Source organism: Selaginella moellendorffii, unplaced genomic scaffold, assembly GCF_000143415.4.
Source record: "Selaginella moellendorffii unplaced genomic scaffold, v1.0 SELMOscaffold_85, whole genome shotgun sequence".
Taxonomy (NCBI): domain Eukaryota; kingdom Viridiplantae; phylum Streptophyta; class Lycopodiopsida; order Selaginellales; family Selaginellaceae; genus Selaginella; species Selaginella moellendorffii.
Window position 1 is genome coordinate 679,197 of NW_003314346.1, and position 15,124 is coordinate 694,320.

Genomic DNA, 15,124 nt, shown 5'->3' on the forward strand with positions numbered 1-15,124 from the left:
AAAAAAGTTTTCTCCAAACCATTAAGAATTAAATTCATGAATTTTAAGTTCACAAAGGATAACATTTTTCTAACATGAAATTTCTTTATAAATTAACTATGTTCATTTGCATTGATTTGAACTGAGTGGAACTTAACTTTTGAGCTTAACTCAATTTTGGACTATCCCCTCCAATAGAGCTCACAAGCTAAAGCCTCCTTTTAAACACTCTAACAAACAAAATCCACCAAAAAAATAATTCACATTAGCATCTTAGAATGACATAAACACAATGTTCTCCCTACAAGCTTTTAATATTGATATCTCATAATGTTGTGTGAAGCAAAGAACATCATAAAGGGAATGAAATAAAACTATCTTTTTACAAAATGGAAATCCATGTAAGAAACTTTTCTTTAGATAATAACTGATCCAGGATCCATCAAGCTCGAAGAACTTCAAGGTCAAATATTGGATGTAAATTGCTGAAAGGCACACTGAGCTCATAAACTGCCATCACCTTGGCTTCCAGGCTGCCATTGTTGGGAACTTGGATCACTTTCACGACCTTGCAATCCTCCTTGACTGCCCAGATGTTCTTCTGGCAGCTCACACCACGGAACACAGACTTGCTATCGCTGGAAGAAGCATTTGTCAGATGGAGTGCCTCCCATGAGTTGTTGCCACTGTCATATCTCTGCAACGTGTTGGCATCGTAGATCCGGTTGGCATGCACAATACAGCGGCACCCGCGCAATCTAGTCATGTCCGCCACTTCCCAGGAATGATCTTGTGCTGAGAAAACAAGCGTCTCTCCATTACCAGCACGCAAGATAACCATCTTGTTACCATCCACGACAAGAGCGTTGCGAAAGGCCATGGTCCCATGCGGTGGCAATGGCGGGAGGGGATACCATCGGTCCTCCAGCGGATTGTATGTCTCAGCGTCCTGTTCCTGCCGCTCACGGTTGCCACCAACGACGTAGAGCTGACCCTCCATAGCCGCGGACGCAAAGAAGAATCGAGGACACAGCATTGGCGCTGCGGCGGTCCATCGATTCGTGTGTGAATCGAAGACGCTCAGTGATTTCCCCTGGCCTAATCCGAGAAGATAGAGCTTGCTGCCGAGGGCCCTGCAATCGAATCCCCCAGTGGCGTAGAAGCCCCGCGGTGGAGGAGGAAGAACCATCCACGCTTTCTTGGAGCTACTGGGATTGAACGCCATGATCAAAAGCTCGTTCTCTTGCCTGAGGATCACCGTGGCGACAAGCCATTCCTCGTCCAACCCCTGCGCAGCGCGATCATCATAGAACTTGGCGCTGGAGACGAGATCCCTCCACGCTCGGCTCACCTTGCGCATCTGCCCATGAGATGAGAGGGACACTCGCAGGAGGCACTGGTAAGCGGCATCGCTGTCCAGGCCGGGGATGATTGTCGTCGCCATAGCCCAGCTCTATTTGCCCTAACTCCAGATCCAAGCAGCCCTTTATACGCAGAGCAGATGCCCCGGTTGGGCATCTTGACGAGGCAACGTTTCTTTTTCCTTGGCGTCGCTGGCTGCGAGGAATTTGTCGCTTGCCGGGGATTCTTATGTGATTCCGTAGTCGCTATGATGATCACTGCCTCTTCGGGGGCGAGACATGCATCACGACAGCCAGGTCTTCTTTAGGATGCCCCAATGCGATGACGGTTTAGTCTCTACGTGTTCTACCAACGCCGCGATGCCCACAATGGGGATATGGAGCAAGGACTGCATTGTTTGGTAGGATACTCATCAAGGACGAGAGAAGCGCCAGATATCTTTAACATGCATGGAATCCCTCGAGATTCCTTGGAATGCAATCCTTCGAGCAATGTTCCGATGAGGCATAGCGCTACAAGTGAGTGAGTCTATCTCAAGCATTGCCTTGTGGACGTTCTCACCAAGTCTGCAGGGCTGGAGGAGGCTGAGGAGCTCATGCATAGCATGCCAGCCTGGCATCCAAGAGAATAAGATCGGACAAGCAATCTCCCGGACCCTTGGCTTCGACCAGCTTTGCCCCTTTCTCCTCAGTCTTCTGCAAGAAACATATGAATCGCTAACAATCCCGTAATTGTTTGGAGGTCTTCATTCTCCCAATTAACCCTCCCAGAGTGCTTCCACGACGAGTTGCCTAGCTCCACCATCGCATATGGCTTGAAAAGGAGATTCAATAAGCGAGCTTCGGACTGGATAGAAAGAAATCCATGCACAAGTCCAATGGTGCAGTCTCTGCGAAATAACACAAAACAAGGTTTTTTCAACACAAAGAGCCTCTTGCAACGCGCAAACAAGAAGAGCAGAAGAAGTCCACAGGAAAATGAAACAAGAACCTGAAGTGTGTCTGGACGACATCTGGAACGAGTTTTTCTTCCCACTTGGCAGGCAAGTATCTGGACAAGACAAACCAGCGATCAACCTGCTTGAATCAAAACAGAGCAAACTCCAAACCAAGATGGCACCTGACAAGAAGTTCATTCCCGTGTTTGCTTCCCACACACAGGGCAGTCACAACAAGCTAAGCTGTTTGACATCACAGCACTGCAAGAAAACGATTACAAGCTCGATCACTCACCTGAGCTGGCGGAGCGTCCTGGAGTGACACACTGCGTTGCCGCTTCCCTACAACCCGAATCAAGCTCTCGCGGCCCTGGAGCATTGTAATGCCACCGGCCGCTTCCTCCTCGCTCTCCCAATAGACCTCAACCGTACGCACACAGAAAAAAACCATTTCATAGAACTTTTCATCTGCAAACACGACATCCTTGTAGATAACTTATTCATCTTTAGCTAGTAGCTCATCTAAGCTCGAAGAATCTGAACGGCGAAGCTTATGGGATTGACGCCGGATGCTTGGCTTCCAAGCCAGATCAACGTCACAGCCTTGCAATTCGCCGAGACTGCCCAGATGTTCTTCTGGCAGCTCACAGCGCGGAAGAAAAACTTGTGATCGGTGGAAGAAGCGGTCGTCAGCTGCAGCTCCTCCCATAACTTCTTGCCTCCAATACAATGATTCGGCCATGTCGTTCCATAGGTGCACAAAGTAGTGGCGCCGGCCAGTCGCCGCTTCCCAGGAAAGATCTTGGAAAACAAGCGTCTCTCCGGCACCACCGGGCGAGCTCAAGATCACCTGGTTGTGAAAAGATTTCGTTTCCTGCGGTGGAGAACGCAGCATTGGTGCTGCGAAGCTCCATCGATTCTTGCGTGCATCGAAGACGCTCACCGATTTGCAAGGAGATAGAGCTTGGGACCCAGAGCCCTGCACTCGAATCCTCCCGTGTTGGGCTCATCCTGGCGAGCAAGTACCGGCAATGCACATTCTGCTATCACATATGCCCACTTTGGGCATCTTGACGAGGCGATCAAGGTTTTCCACTTCTCGGAACATCCTATTACGGGTTCTATGCGAAGAAAATCGCGTTGCTGATGCGAGGAAAGCCAGGACGTGGTGACCTGGACGACAATAGTGAGCACATATGCCCCGATTGGGCATCATGACGAGGCAAATGCCGCAACGAGCTCTTCGGCCGAGACATGCATCACGCCAGCCAAATCTTCTTTGGGATGCCCCAGTGCGATGATGGGTTAGTCTCTACGTGTTCTCCCAACGGACTCCATGCCCACAATGGGGATATGGAGCAAGCAACTGCATTGTTCAATAGGATACTCATCAGAGTCGCGGGGGATGTTCTTTAAGGTGCATGGAATCCCTCGTGATTCATCTCTTTGGAACTCGTATTTCCTGATCCTCCGCCAAGAGGATCTCTAAGATGACGGTGGTGATTCTATCACCTCGCGGTCCCGATCGAAGAGCTCTTGAGACGGTGACACTGAGGACTTGGAACTGGCTGTGTGTAGCGTGCAATGGATTCTTCGCAGTCCACAGCAGGATGGAATGGCGGAGTTGCTTACCGGTTCTTATGACTTCAAGCAAGGCGGAGCAAGTTGCAGAGGCCTGCACAGCCGTCTCGGGCCCCGATCTAGGATCGATCATTCATCGTCTTGGAGACCTTGCAAAGTTCCACTGGAATATTAGCGTCCGAGAGAATAAGAAACCAGGCCACCTGTTGCTCGGACAAGCGATCCCCTGGACCCTTGACTTCCGCCAGCTTTGCCTCTTAGAAGATCAGGCATTCCAGCCGTCCAGTTACTGTGGTCTTCTGCAAGAAGCTTGCAAATCGCCGACAATCCTGGACCTCCGATACAGACCGTTATTGTTTGAAGGTCTTCAAGCGAGTACTTCTCCCAGTTTACCCCGCTACATGATGTCCCGTAGTGCTATGCCCAAGTCTCAGCCACGAGTGTTAGAGGTAGAGATGATGTGGCAGTTGTTATGCCCACGTGGCAGTAGCTTTATGTATATGTACACAATCATATACAGTTATATATATACAGTTCTTCCTCCTCGTGTGCGCGTCTCTCCGCTGCTGTGACACAGTACGTACCACCTTGTGTTTTTTCTTTAAAAGCGCTGCATATGGAGGTACTTTCCACCTTCTAGGAGGTTTTCCTAGTCGGAGAACCCTCCGTTGCAAAGCGATACGATCCCCTCCTCGGACGTTGAAATCGCTTAATCCGTTTTCTGCAACGAGCAGGCTCTCTTCTAAACGCTGTAAGTGCTCCAAGTCAATAGATAGCCGGAGAGTCCAGTATCCTCTCCGTCCAGGACAATACTGCATGCTAAGGAGCTGCTTGAAGAGGTTTACAGCTTCAGCGTATCTGGTCAAGAGCCAGTTTTAGTTCAAAAGTATTGTCCGCCATTGGTGAAAGAGCGTACCTGCGTTCTTTCTCCAGAAACGATGCAGCCACAGTACAGATTGTTGCATACACCCATGCAGCCGAAAATCGTGCTAAAAATGGATGCTTGCTCTCGGTGTGTGCATTGATCAATTCGAGAGTAGTCCTTGCTTTTCGAAAAGAGGAGTTTAGAGCCTCAGAATTACCAGCCTCCAGGGACATGTCAACCACCTGAGCCAATTGCAATGCCTGAAAACTTGACGGTCAGACAAATTTTATAACAAAGTAGGAACGGACCTGCTCATACGCCAGAAAGTCCTCTCGAGAAGCGAAGACTGGCATTGTTCTAGCGCACCTATAGCTTGGATGCTTGATCCTTCCAATATCCACAAGAAGAAAAACATGGAACTCCTGCTCACCGTTTAGAAAGAACAGCCTCTGAATAAAAATAAATAAATTGCTCAGCATCAGCAGTGTAACACTTTGGAGAGGATGTCAACTGACCTGTAAACGCCAAAGTAGAACGTCAACTGTTTCGGCTATTCGAATGCATGGCCCGGTTGCTTCACGAATTAAAGCCGTTAGATTACTGCCGCCAAGTATTTCACGCTTGTATAAAAAACCAATGATCACTTGCTACTTACAAATGCAGCGAAATCAATGCATCTGAAGCTTTTTCAAACTTAGCGTAGCACTTTTGATCTGTAAGCATGAACAGAAATAAAAACAAGGAAGAAAGTCTTAGAAGTAACTACCATGATTTTGCTGTTCACTGCCAAATCTTTGAGCTCTTGTACAGTCAGATGTTCAAGCAACTCAGACGAATTGACGTCCGCGTCGAAAACTAAGTAGCGTCTCTCTGTTACAAGGGAGCAAACATATTATGAAGTACACGATGAAAGAAATTGAGTACCGACTAACTCATGGACTGCAGAATTTGTGTCACCAATATCTTCATAGAAGATGTTCTGAAGACGGAACCATGGCCCTGCAAAAACCACTGTCTCCCTTGAGTCACAGTTTGTGCGACGGCGTCGAGCTTACCCTTTCGTTGAGCCAATCTTACAAAAAGGCGCTGTCCATCAGACGAGATTGAACGAAATGCCTCGAGAAGTTCGATCTCGTCTGGAGTAAAGAGATGGAGATCCCGTTCCAATACCACTTGGAGAATGTAGAGAAAATTCTGTTGGTATCGACAGCCGTGGTCTTGTCCCTTGTCAGCTGCATCCATCAGACGGCTCCATTTGACAGCCAGCACTTTTTCTTCTGAGAGACTTCCAATAGTCCGACTCTGGATCTCACGCAAATCAAGCTTGAGGCGTGCAGCTTCCGATGTACTCTCGGAGACATATCCCTGAAAGCTTTGTGAACAATTGAAAAACGCCCCAGAGATTAGTTACCTGAACGTCTACCACGCCTTTGTCCATGAGAGGAGACAAATAACGCGAAAGCTCTTTTGGAATATGTCCCAGAGAAAGCCCATCCGCCGTAAGCACCTGGCGCAATGTTGTTGTCAGCCATGAAACACGTCCATTCAGTCAAGTTTACCTTCACAGCGTATGTATCCATGGGATTTTCTGGTTCCCTTACCAGGTGAACTCGCATCCCAGCTTGGCACTCGACGTCTCTGTGGTACTTGCGGCCAGCAATGCTTGCCTCCAGGCAGCCATTGTAAAGATCTCTAGTTTCACTGTTGAGCTCTGCCGGAAGGACGCTGTTGGCCACGTCGGGCTCCTCAAAGCATTCAAGAGTAGAAGAAACTTCCGGTTTTGGAGACCCTGCCGCCGTGTTACAGTCGACCCCAGTCTCGAGCGGAGGAGACTGCTGGATTTCTAGTACGCAGTTTCCGCTTTCCTCGTACTCTATCTTTTTCGACAAGTTGAAGTGAAAGAGTGTATGCTGGACACTGTGCTTCTTTTCTTCCCACTTTGCAGGCAAGTATCTGAACAAGAGAAACCATCGATCAGCGTGCTTGAATCAAAACAGAGCAAAATCCAAACCAAGATGGCAGTTGACGAGAAGTTCATTCCCGCGTATTTGCTTCCCACACACAGGGCATTCCACCCAGTCACAACAAGCTAAGCTCAGGCCTCCTTTTATTTCCAGCGAAACATCACCGCACTCCAACTCTTCCTGCAGGAAGACGATCACAAATCCACCGAAGAAATAGAAGCTCGATTCACTCACCCGAGCCGGCGGAGCGTCCTGGAGTGACACATTGCGCTGCCGCTTCCCAACATGCCGAATTACCGCCGAGCTGTGTGTAGGACGCTTCCTCTTCGCAGACCTAAACCCTAGCCAAATCCTTCCATTCCTTAGGGCAAAAGCTTATGATATTAGGTGCACCCGATTGAATTATAAAATAGATGCCTTCAAAGTTTGGTCACCTGTATTACAAGCGAACATTCTTAGCGTGCTTCGACCAAGGGGAGAATTTAATATCTACACGGCATTTCAAGACTATGAAGTCAATATAAATCGCAATCCCACTCCTCAAGGCTATAAAAACAGCCCCAAAATTCCATTGCACAACCACGAGTTCTCATAATTTAAGTACCATGGCATTAGTCATGATAATGTTTATGCTATGCCTCCTAGGATTTTCTCCGTTCTCTACACTAGCATCTCCCTCCAGTATTATAACTGAGTCTGTGTTTAGGAAGTTCTTCCCATCCAACATCGCGAATCCTTTCTACACATACAATGATTTCATTGCGGCAACAAAATACTATCCCACGTTTGGAAGCACGGGGAGTCTTGATGTTCAAAAGAGGGAACTGGCTGCCTACTTTGCAAATGTGAAGCAGGAGACTGGAAGTAAACTCGCTTAGTATTTATCCATTAATCTCACTAATGTCTTTGATTGTAGCACTGCAATACATTCGAGAGATCAACCGAAACAACGTCTATTGTGACACTAGCCGTGGGATCCCATGTCCTGCAGGTACAAAGGCTTACTATGGAAGAGGACTGTTATATTCAATATTTAAAGTGTATATATACAGGAATTACAATTACGATGCTGCTGGAAAGGCTTTCAACATGAACCTCCTCCAAAATCCAGACCAGGTTGCTCAGAATGGCGTCCTTTCGTGGAGGTCATCCGTGTGGTTTTGGATGCAAAATTCGAATTGCCTCACCGCAATAACACAGAACCAAGGATTTGGAGCTACAATTCGAGCCATCAATGGAGGTCAGGAGTGTGGCAAGGGCAGTGAGACACAACCCGCACAGAACCGCATCAATTATTACAAGGACTTTTGCTCACAGTTGGGTGTTTCACCAGGTGGGAACCTTGGCTGTGCTTAAACAAATGTTTTTAAAAGTAATGAATAAGTAATTAACTACTGAGTATGTATTAATAAAAACAAATAATAAATCTGGAAATTGGTTGTTGATGAGTGCAATCTTTACAGTAGCAAGAATTACTAGAGGAGAATGCTGAAAAGTCATGTATAATAAAGCCGATAATAATATCTTGCCTATCAGTCTACTTATAAAATGGGTAAAGTTATAAGATGATGGATATCTAAACAATTTTGGTATCTAAAAAGCATTGCTGATATTACCGCGGCGCAGACCTAAACCCTAGCCAAGTCTACTCACATTCTTCTCGTTCGTTTTAAACGCAAAGTCTAAGTACTTGCTTTGTTGCCACCATCGGTTCCATCCCACTCTCGAAGCTGGTCGAGGTATCCAGTGTGATAAATTAACCTGCGGGGGATTGTCGTTAAAACAACGACTTAAAATAGCTAAGCAAAATACTGTCTCAGTATGATATTATCGGGGAGTCTTGATGTTCAAAAGAGGGAACTGGTTGCCTACTTTGCAAATGTGAAGCAGGAAACTGGAAGTAAACTCACATAGCATTTATCCATTAATCTCATACTACGGAAGAGGAACTTTGCAGCTCACCTGGTAAGTTGGAAATGTTATATTCAAAATTTAAAGAGTATATATATACAGGAATTACAATTACGATGCTTCTGGAAAGGCTTTCAACATGAACATCCTCCAAAATCTAGACCAGGTTGCTCAGAATGGCGTCCTTTCGTGGAGGTCATCAGTGTGGTTTTGGATGCAAAATTCGAATTGCCACACCGCAATAACATAGAACCAAGGATTTGGAGCTACAATTCGAGCCATCAATGGAGGTCAGGAGTGTGGCAAGGGCAGTGAGACACACGCACAGAACCGTATCTGCTTAAACAAATGTTTTTAAAAGTAATTATTAATCAACCAATTAGTTCAACCTCCCTAAAGCTGTTCCTTGGTCAAGTTTCCCTGCTAGAACATGAAGGACAAGAAGACTTAGCGAGAGAGGGGGATAGAGCATGTATACCAAGGTGTGGCAATAAAGAGACTTATTTGGAGATCATCTTCGAGTTTTAAGACAACGATCACATCGTTTCTGCAGCTCTAGAAACGATCAAGGACATCAAGTCGACATTCTGCTCGCTCAACAGTTGATTATCATGGAGTTCTTGTCAATTGTGGCAGTTCTAGTGATTGCTGAGTTATTTGCTCCAGGCTTGGGTTTCCAGTGTCCAAAAGCCATGTTCTGGTTCAGGGATTCTATTGTCGATACAGGGAATGTTCAAGCAGCAGCTCCGTCTATTAGTGCCGCAGAGTATAAGCCTTATGGCATGACTTTCTTCAGTAAGCCATCGAAGAGATACTCGGATGGTTGCGTGGTTGTTGAAGTTTTTGGTAATTGTGTGTGTTGATTAAACAGCATTTGATGTTATTCGTGAATGTTTTTGCAGCAGAGGCTTTTGAGTATGATAGATTCCTGGATCCCATTTTGCAAAGTATTAACTTGAATTATGCCAATGGGGTGAATTTTGCGGTCTCTGGAGCGACTGCTTTAAACACCAGCCTCGAAGTCCCACTGTACCTTCCGGTTCAGATTGACCAGTTTCTGAGGTTCAAAGGTAATGATTCTTCTCAGACTTTGCAAAGGTAGTGTCATTCATGGATTCCTCTGTAGGGATGCAAAAGCTAATTCCTTATTATCATCATCTAAAAGACTGCTCTGTATGTGGTTGTCATAAGTACTAACGACCTTCTCAATTCCTACTTGTTGGAGCATAGAAGCCCTAAGAATGTAACAGCTGAGGTTGTTCTATATGTTGTGAGAGCCATCTCTTACACATTATAGGTATATAAATTTTAGGTTCCAAATGTATAGTAGGGATAGTGGGTAGGTTAGGTATGGCCAACTAACTTGATGAATAATCTAACTTTCGCTTGCATGCATGTCTTTGTTTTGTGTTTGGCTTAGGTCTAAGCCCAAGTTTCATACTATGTTAGTTGGTGGAGTACTCATATCTTTGTGTTAGGTCACCGGTATGTTGAAATAGCACCAAACTCCATTTGGCTTCGTTTCATATGTTAATTCTAGCATTATGCTCTAAGACTATTTTATGTCATTCCATGCTTCTGTCCTTTCGCTCCTTAAGCTGTATGCTCAAGAGTCATTTCGTGCTTTAGTTCCTTCACTCTTTTGCTCCATATTTAAAAGTTTGTCTCTGTTCCTTTGTTCAATGGCCCAAGGCTTTGAAACTTGGGTTTTGCTCCACTATCCTTGAACACATGACATATAACATGTTTCATATAAAGGGTTTAGGTTCTAGTTTGTGGTTATCCTATAGTAAATCACCATAGGATAAAAGGTGAAAACCACGTGCGTTACAAATTTATTATTGCCTCTATACTTGTACTAGATCTTAATAGATATTTCTTAAGAACTCTTGCCAATGAGTAAGGTGGCCTTGAAGGTCCTTTTAATGATTGAAATATTAGAGAGATTGATGGTTTGAATCCACAATAATTGTTATATTGATAAATGTAAAATTAATATAATGTGTTGAATATTTAGTAGTTTTTAAACCTTTTCACTATTTTAGTGGAAGTCTAATCCATACAAATAATGTTGCCATTCCTTCACAACAACAATCACAACTTATCTCGAGTAAGCCAATTCCACTGTATAATATCAAACTTCTAGCTCATGACCACTAACTTGAAGCAATACAACCCTAATAACAATATAACTCACATTATTGCTTATCATTATTTATAGATTCCATCATAGTCACTTTAGCATTTATTAACCCCTTTAGAACAATCCTTGCCTTGTGGTAATGAGAACAATTGCACTTTACCTTGTTTATTTCTCCCTAGTCCAAATGAAATTTTTTAGCTTCATTGCTGACATAGCAATGGCTATTTCTTCCTTGAATATGAAACATTGGAAGGTTGGTCATCACGTTGACTACCCCATAGACCATCCTGTTGATCAAAGTTGACTGAATTGACTAATGGTTTTGGCAAAAAGATCTAAGCCTTAATGATAGCATTAGTCAACGTGTTTAGAAAATCCTTCTTGACCTTTTGGTGTACAAATATTGAGGTCAAACTTTTGATAAAACATTACACTTTTAACAGCTTATTAGAGGTACTTATAAGACTAAGGCAAAGATCATGGAACTGATGGGCATATGCATCCAAAGATAAAGTCCTTTGCTTGATTTCTAGTAGTTGGTTTATGAGATCAACCTCTTTAAAATTCTTGACAAATGAGGTGTAGAATTTTTTTTTCAAATCACTTTAAAAAATTTGTTTAGAATTAGCTTTGATGTAGTTCTTCCACCATAAAGAAGCATGGCCCATCAGCTTTGTCATAAAAAAAATAAATTTTCAGCTTATCCTTATAAGGATTGTGAGACAAACAACTTTCTCACAATTTCAACCAAGAATCAACTTCGTAGCTATCACAAATATTTGGTAATATAGCACATGTGGTTTTTACCTATCTTATGGTGATTTACTATAGAATAACCATGAAGCGGAACTTAAACCCTCCATGTGCCACGCGTGCAATAGACAGTGAAGTGGAACTTGAGTTTTAGAGCCTTGGGCCATTGAATGAAGGAACGGTGCCAAACTCCTAAGTATGGAGCTAAGGAGCAATGCCACTGGAGCACCAAACGACTCTTAAGCATACAGCCTAAAGAGTGAAGGGACAGGAGTATAGAGCATCTTGGATCAGTCCTAGAGCAACTAGCATCCCAATGCCAAAATTAACACGTAAAACAGAGCCAAATGGAGTCTGGTGCTATTTCAACATACCAGTGGCCTAACGCAAAAATATGGGTACTACACCAGCTAACATGGTGTGGAACTTGGGCTTAGACCCAAGCCGGACGCAGAACAACAATAGGCACGCAAGTAGGAGCTAGACTATGCCTCAGGTTGGTCAGCCATACCCAACCTCCTCACTATCCCTACTATATATTTGGAACCCTCTATATCCCCCCCCCCCCCCCCCCCCCTCTTGAGGAACACATGCTTTGGGCTCTCACCCCAAACCTGCCTTAGTACTAGGAGTTAGTCTCTGGGACAAGTTTGAAACTTACTAAATATGGAAAATATCCTTAGATTGCGAATTTGGACACAGGACGAACACCATTGTGTTTAGAACAATCCCTACATTCCATAGATATGCCAAATGAGCAAATCTAGATACTTTCCATATATAGTATTTGAAACAAGAATAAGACTAACACAAAAAGCATAATAGTGAGGGTGTTTGGCAAACACGGTAAGCTATCATCTGGCGATATTGAAGGCTGTGTAGGATATCTTGTCAAGCCTATGCAAGATAAAGCAAAAGAGAACTAAGAGCCACAACGAGTATGCTCAACTAAAGACACATAGGAGTTCCTACCTTATATCCATCTGGCTAAGTACAGGTTCTAAGCATAGTTTACTAACACTTGAAAAAGAGGGGTTGATAAAAGGAACCAACAATAGCAACCTTCTACTGTCATGGCAGTAAGGAAAGAATATTTGAAAGAACAATCGACAAGTAACTTTTGATACTTGAAATTACATTTGCGACACTCTCCCCCCCTTAGGGAAGATCGACGTCCTCGTCGATGCATACTCGAGTCTAGACCACTGCTAAGGAAACAACTCTAGAAAAAGTTCACGGTGTTCACACTTTGTGAGAAATGCACCAATTTAAATGAGTTAAGATAACCTCTTTGTCTAATGTGGATGCACCACCAACTCAGACACCTTCTGGCCATTGTCGACAAGGAAATGACTAACAGAGTTAACCACCCTTGCTGCTTTGGGTGTTACCCAACTTTAAAAAGTGTGATATGCCCCTACTTATAGGTGGTATAGAGAGAGAAGCTAGAGGCCCCAACCCTTATGAGCAAAGAAACCAAACCCGTCGATAAAGTTTAGATAGACTACTATAAATACACAATTAGAGTTGTTTACATAGTCACACCCTTTTGAATGAAAGAAGGAACATCGACAGAGAGGCGGGTGATATGACCAGTTGACAGTAGCTACCCCATGATTAGAGATTTCACCATGCACACAAAATGCTGAAGCCAGTCTATTTATACTAGCCTAAACTCAAAGATCAATAGATGGACAATATCAAAGTCATAGACAATAATATCTTAAAGACTTAATTATCAGTGATTAAATTTTAGATTAAAACATAAAAGTAACTCAAAGAACACAAAGTATTATTGACTTGACAAGCAAAATGCTCATAAATGTATCACCCAAAGGACATAACATTCTAATCTATCAGAACTAAGTCAAGCAACAATCAACAAAACAAAATAATGTAGTAAAACCAACAAACACCATTTATTCCAACTACCACAAAAGCCAATTTGAATAGATCTTGATCAACAATATAAAGGAACTTAAGTTGCTTAAGCAAGCGTCAATAACATTCTACTGATATTTCAAACCCAAGACAAACCATAAAGAACATGTGATAATGTGTCGCAAATGTGACTTCGGGTATCAAAAGATATTTGTTGACCGGTCCTTACGGACACTCTTTCTTTAGACCACCTGTGACATTAGGTTGGCTTCCGCTTGGCTGTGTCGCTCCTTGTTCTGCGTCCGGCTTGGGTCTAAGTCCAAGCTCCATGCTGCTCTAGTCGGTGGAGTACCCTCCTCGCGTTAGGCCACCGATATGCCAAAATTGTGCCAGACTCCATCTGACACCATTTTGCGTCCAGCTGCTGGATACGGGGAGTTGGTGCTCGTGGGATTGTACTGGACACTTGTTTCGTACCGCAACGGGCTTAGAGTTCGGCTCCAAATTCAGGTGCACTACATTTGGTATCAGAGGAATTATCTCAGCGATTCCTATCCAACTTTTGTCGGATTTCCTAACTCAAGTTGCATACGTAGAGACTTTTCTAGTAGATCTGAAGCAACTTATGTAGGATTAGTTGGATTGCATCATTCGGTAAGAACGTTGTATGCATGTTCAGTTACTGATAGAGGCATGCTGTAGCGCACGTGGTTTTGACCCTTTATCCTATGGTGATTTACCATAGGATAACACCACGAAGCAGAACCTAAACCCTCTTTGTGCCATGTGACAGATGCCACGTGTCCATGCCACGTGTCCATGCCACGTGTCCATAGGAACCCGAGGTTCAGGGCCTTGGGCCACTGAACGAAGGAACGGTGCCAAACTCCCAAGCGTGGAGCCAAGGAGTGATGGAACCGGACCACGGAGCAACTCCCGAGCATATACCCCAAGGAGCGAAGGGACAGGAGCCCGGAGCGACTTGGAACAGTCCTGGAGCAACCAACATCCCAATGCCAGGACCAGCACACAAAATGGAGCCAAACGGAGTCTGGCGCTATTTCGGCATACCGGTGGCCTAACGTGAGGATATGGGTACTCCACCAACTAGCATGGAATGGAACTTGGGCTTAGACCCAAGCCGGACGCAGAACAAGGACAGGCACGCAAACGGGAGCTAGACTATGCCTTAGGTTAGTCGGCCATGCCCGACCTACCCACTATCCCTACTATACATTTAGAACAACAATCAACAGAAGAGAATGAATGTGGTAAGACCAACAAACATTCATGCCTGCCAACTATCACAAAAGCCAATCTGAATAGATCCCAGCCAACAATACCAAGGAACTCAAGTTGCCTAAGCAAGTGTCAACAACATCCTACTGACGTCTCAAACCCAAGAGACCAATCCAGAGCAAACCACAAAGAACATGTGGTATTGCACAAAAACCAAAAGCCATCAAAGAGAACAACCTACTATCATGAAAGATCAGTCATTAGCCCATCAATGTAGTGATGTATAATCATCGTTGAAGAAAGAATCTACCATCCCGAAGGATAGCAAATATTCCAAACCAACAATAATCAAGCAAAACTTGTGATAAGGATAATCAATTATCCTAGATGATAGTCAATCATCACCAATGATTACTAAATGCAAATACTAACTTGTACATCGAAGCTAAAGAGCCAAAAATGCCTTCCCCCCAACAACTTCTAACAAATGGAACAATGAGCATAATAAA

At 44.2% G+C, this 15,124-nt stretch overlaps 2 protein-coding genes across 4 annotated transcripts; both read right to left on the reverse strand.

The window, feature by feature from the left end:
• Positions 1-303: 303 nt before the first annotated feature.
• On the reverse strand, positions 304-1,458 carry LOC9656048 (F-box/kelch-repeat protein At1g55270). Its single transcript, XM_024661787.1, has one exon. The coding sequence runs from the start codon at positions 1,421-1,423 to the stop codon at positions 422-424; it is 1,002 nt and encodes a 333-aa protein (XP_024517555.1). The 5' UTR covers positions 1,424-1,458; the 3' UTR covers positions 304-421.
• A 2,862-nt stretch (positions 1,459-4,320) lies between these two features.
• Positions 4,321-7,024, reverse strand: LOC9656049 (fanconi-associated nuclease 1 homolog). 3 transcript variants are annotated; one of them, XM_024661828.1, is made up of 12 exons: positions 6,923-7,024; positions 6,736-6,868; positions 6,284-6,677; positions 6,136-6,231; positions 5,780-6,089; positions 5,649-5,723; positions 5,491-5,594; positions 5,380-5,437; positions 5,240-5,298; positions 5,033-5,173; positions 4,776-4,984; positions 4,321-4,717 (listed from the first exon to the last, which is right to left on the reverse strand). In XM_024661828.1, exons 3-8 carry the CDS (start codon positions 6,338-6,340, stop codon positions 5,393-5,395), a joined length of 687 nt encoding a protein of 228 aa, XP_024517596.1. In that variant the 5' UTR covers positions 6,341-6,677; positions 6,736-6,868; positions 6,923-7,024; the 3' UTR covers positions 4,321-4,717; positions 4,776-4,984; positions 5,033-5,173; positions 5,240-5,298; positions 5,380-5,392. The 3 variants fall into 3 exon arrangements, with proteins under 3 accessions (XP_024517596.1, XP_024517595.1, XP_024517594.1); XM_024661827.1 differs by having other exon boundaries at positions 5,240-5,324; XM_024661826.1 differs by having other exon boundaries at positions 5,240-5,437.
• Between the last annotated feature and the right edge of the window lie 8,100 nt (positions 7,025-15,124).

Bases quoted from the DNA above. Each gene is read 5' to 3' on its own strand.
- LOC9656048 (XM_024661787.1), bottom strand. From the start codon at position 1,423: ATGGCGACGACAATCATCCCCGGCCTGGACAGCGATGCCGCTTACCAG.
- LOC9656049 (XM_024661828.1), bottom strand. From the start codon at position 6,340: ATGCGAGTTCACCTGGTAAGGGAACCAGAAAATCCCATGGATACATAC. The intron at 6,232-6,283 runs GTAAACTTGACT...ACATTGCGCCAG, and splicing joins TGGATACATACGCTGTGAAG to GTGCTTACGGCGGATGGGCT. The intron at 5,724-5,779 runs GTAAGCTCGACG...TGGTTTTTGCAG, and splicing joins AAGATTGGCTCAACGAAAGG to GGCCATGGTTCCGTCTTCAG.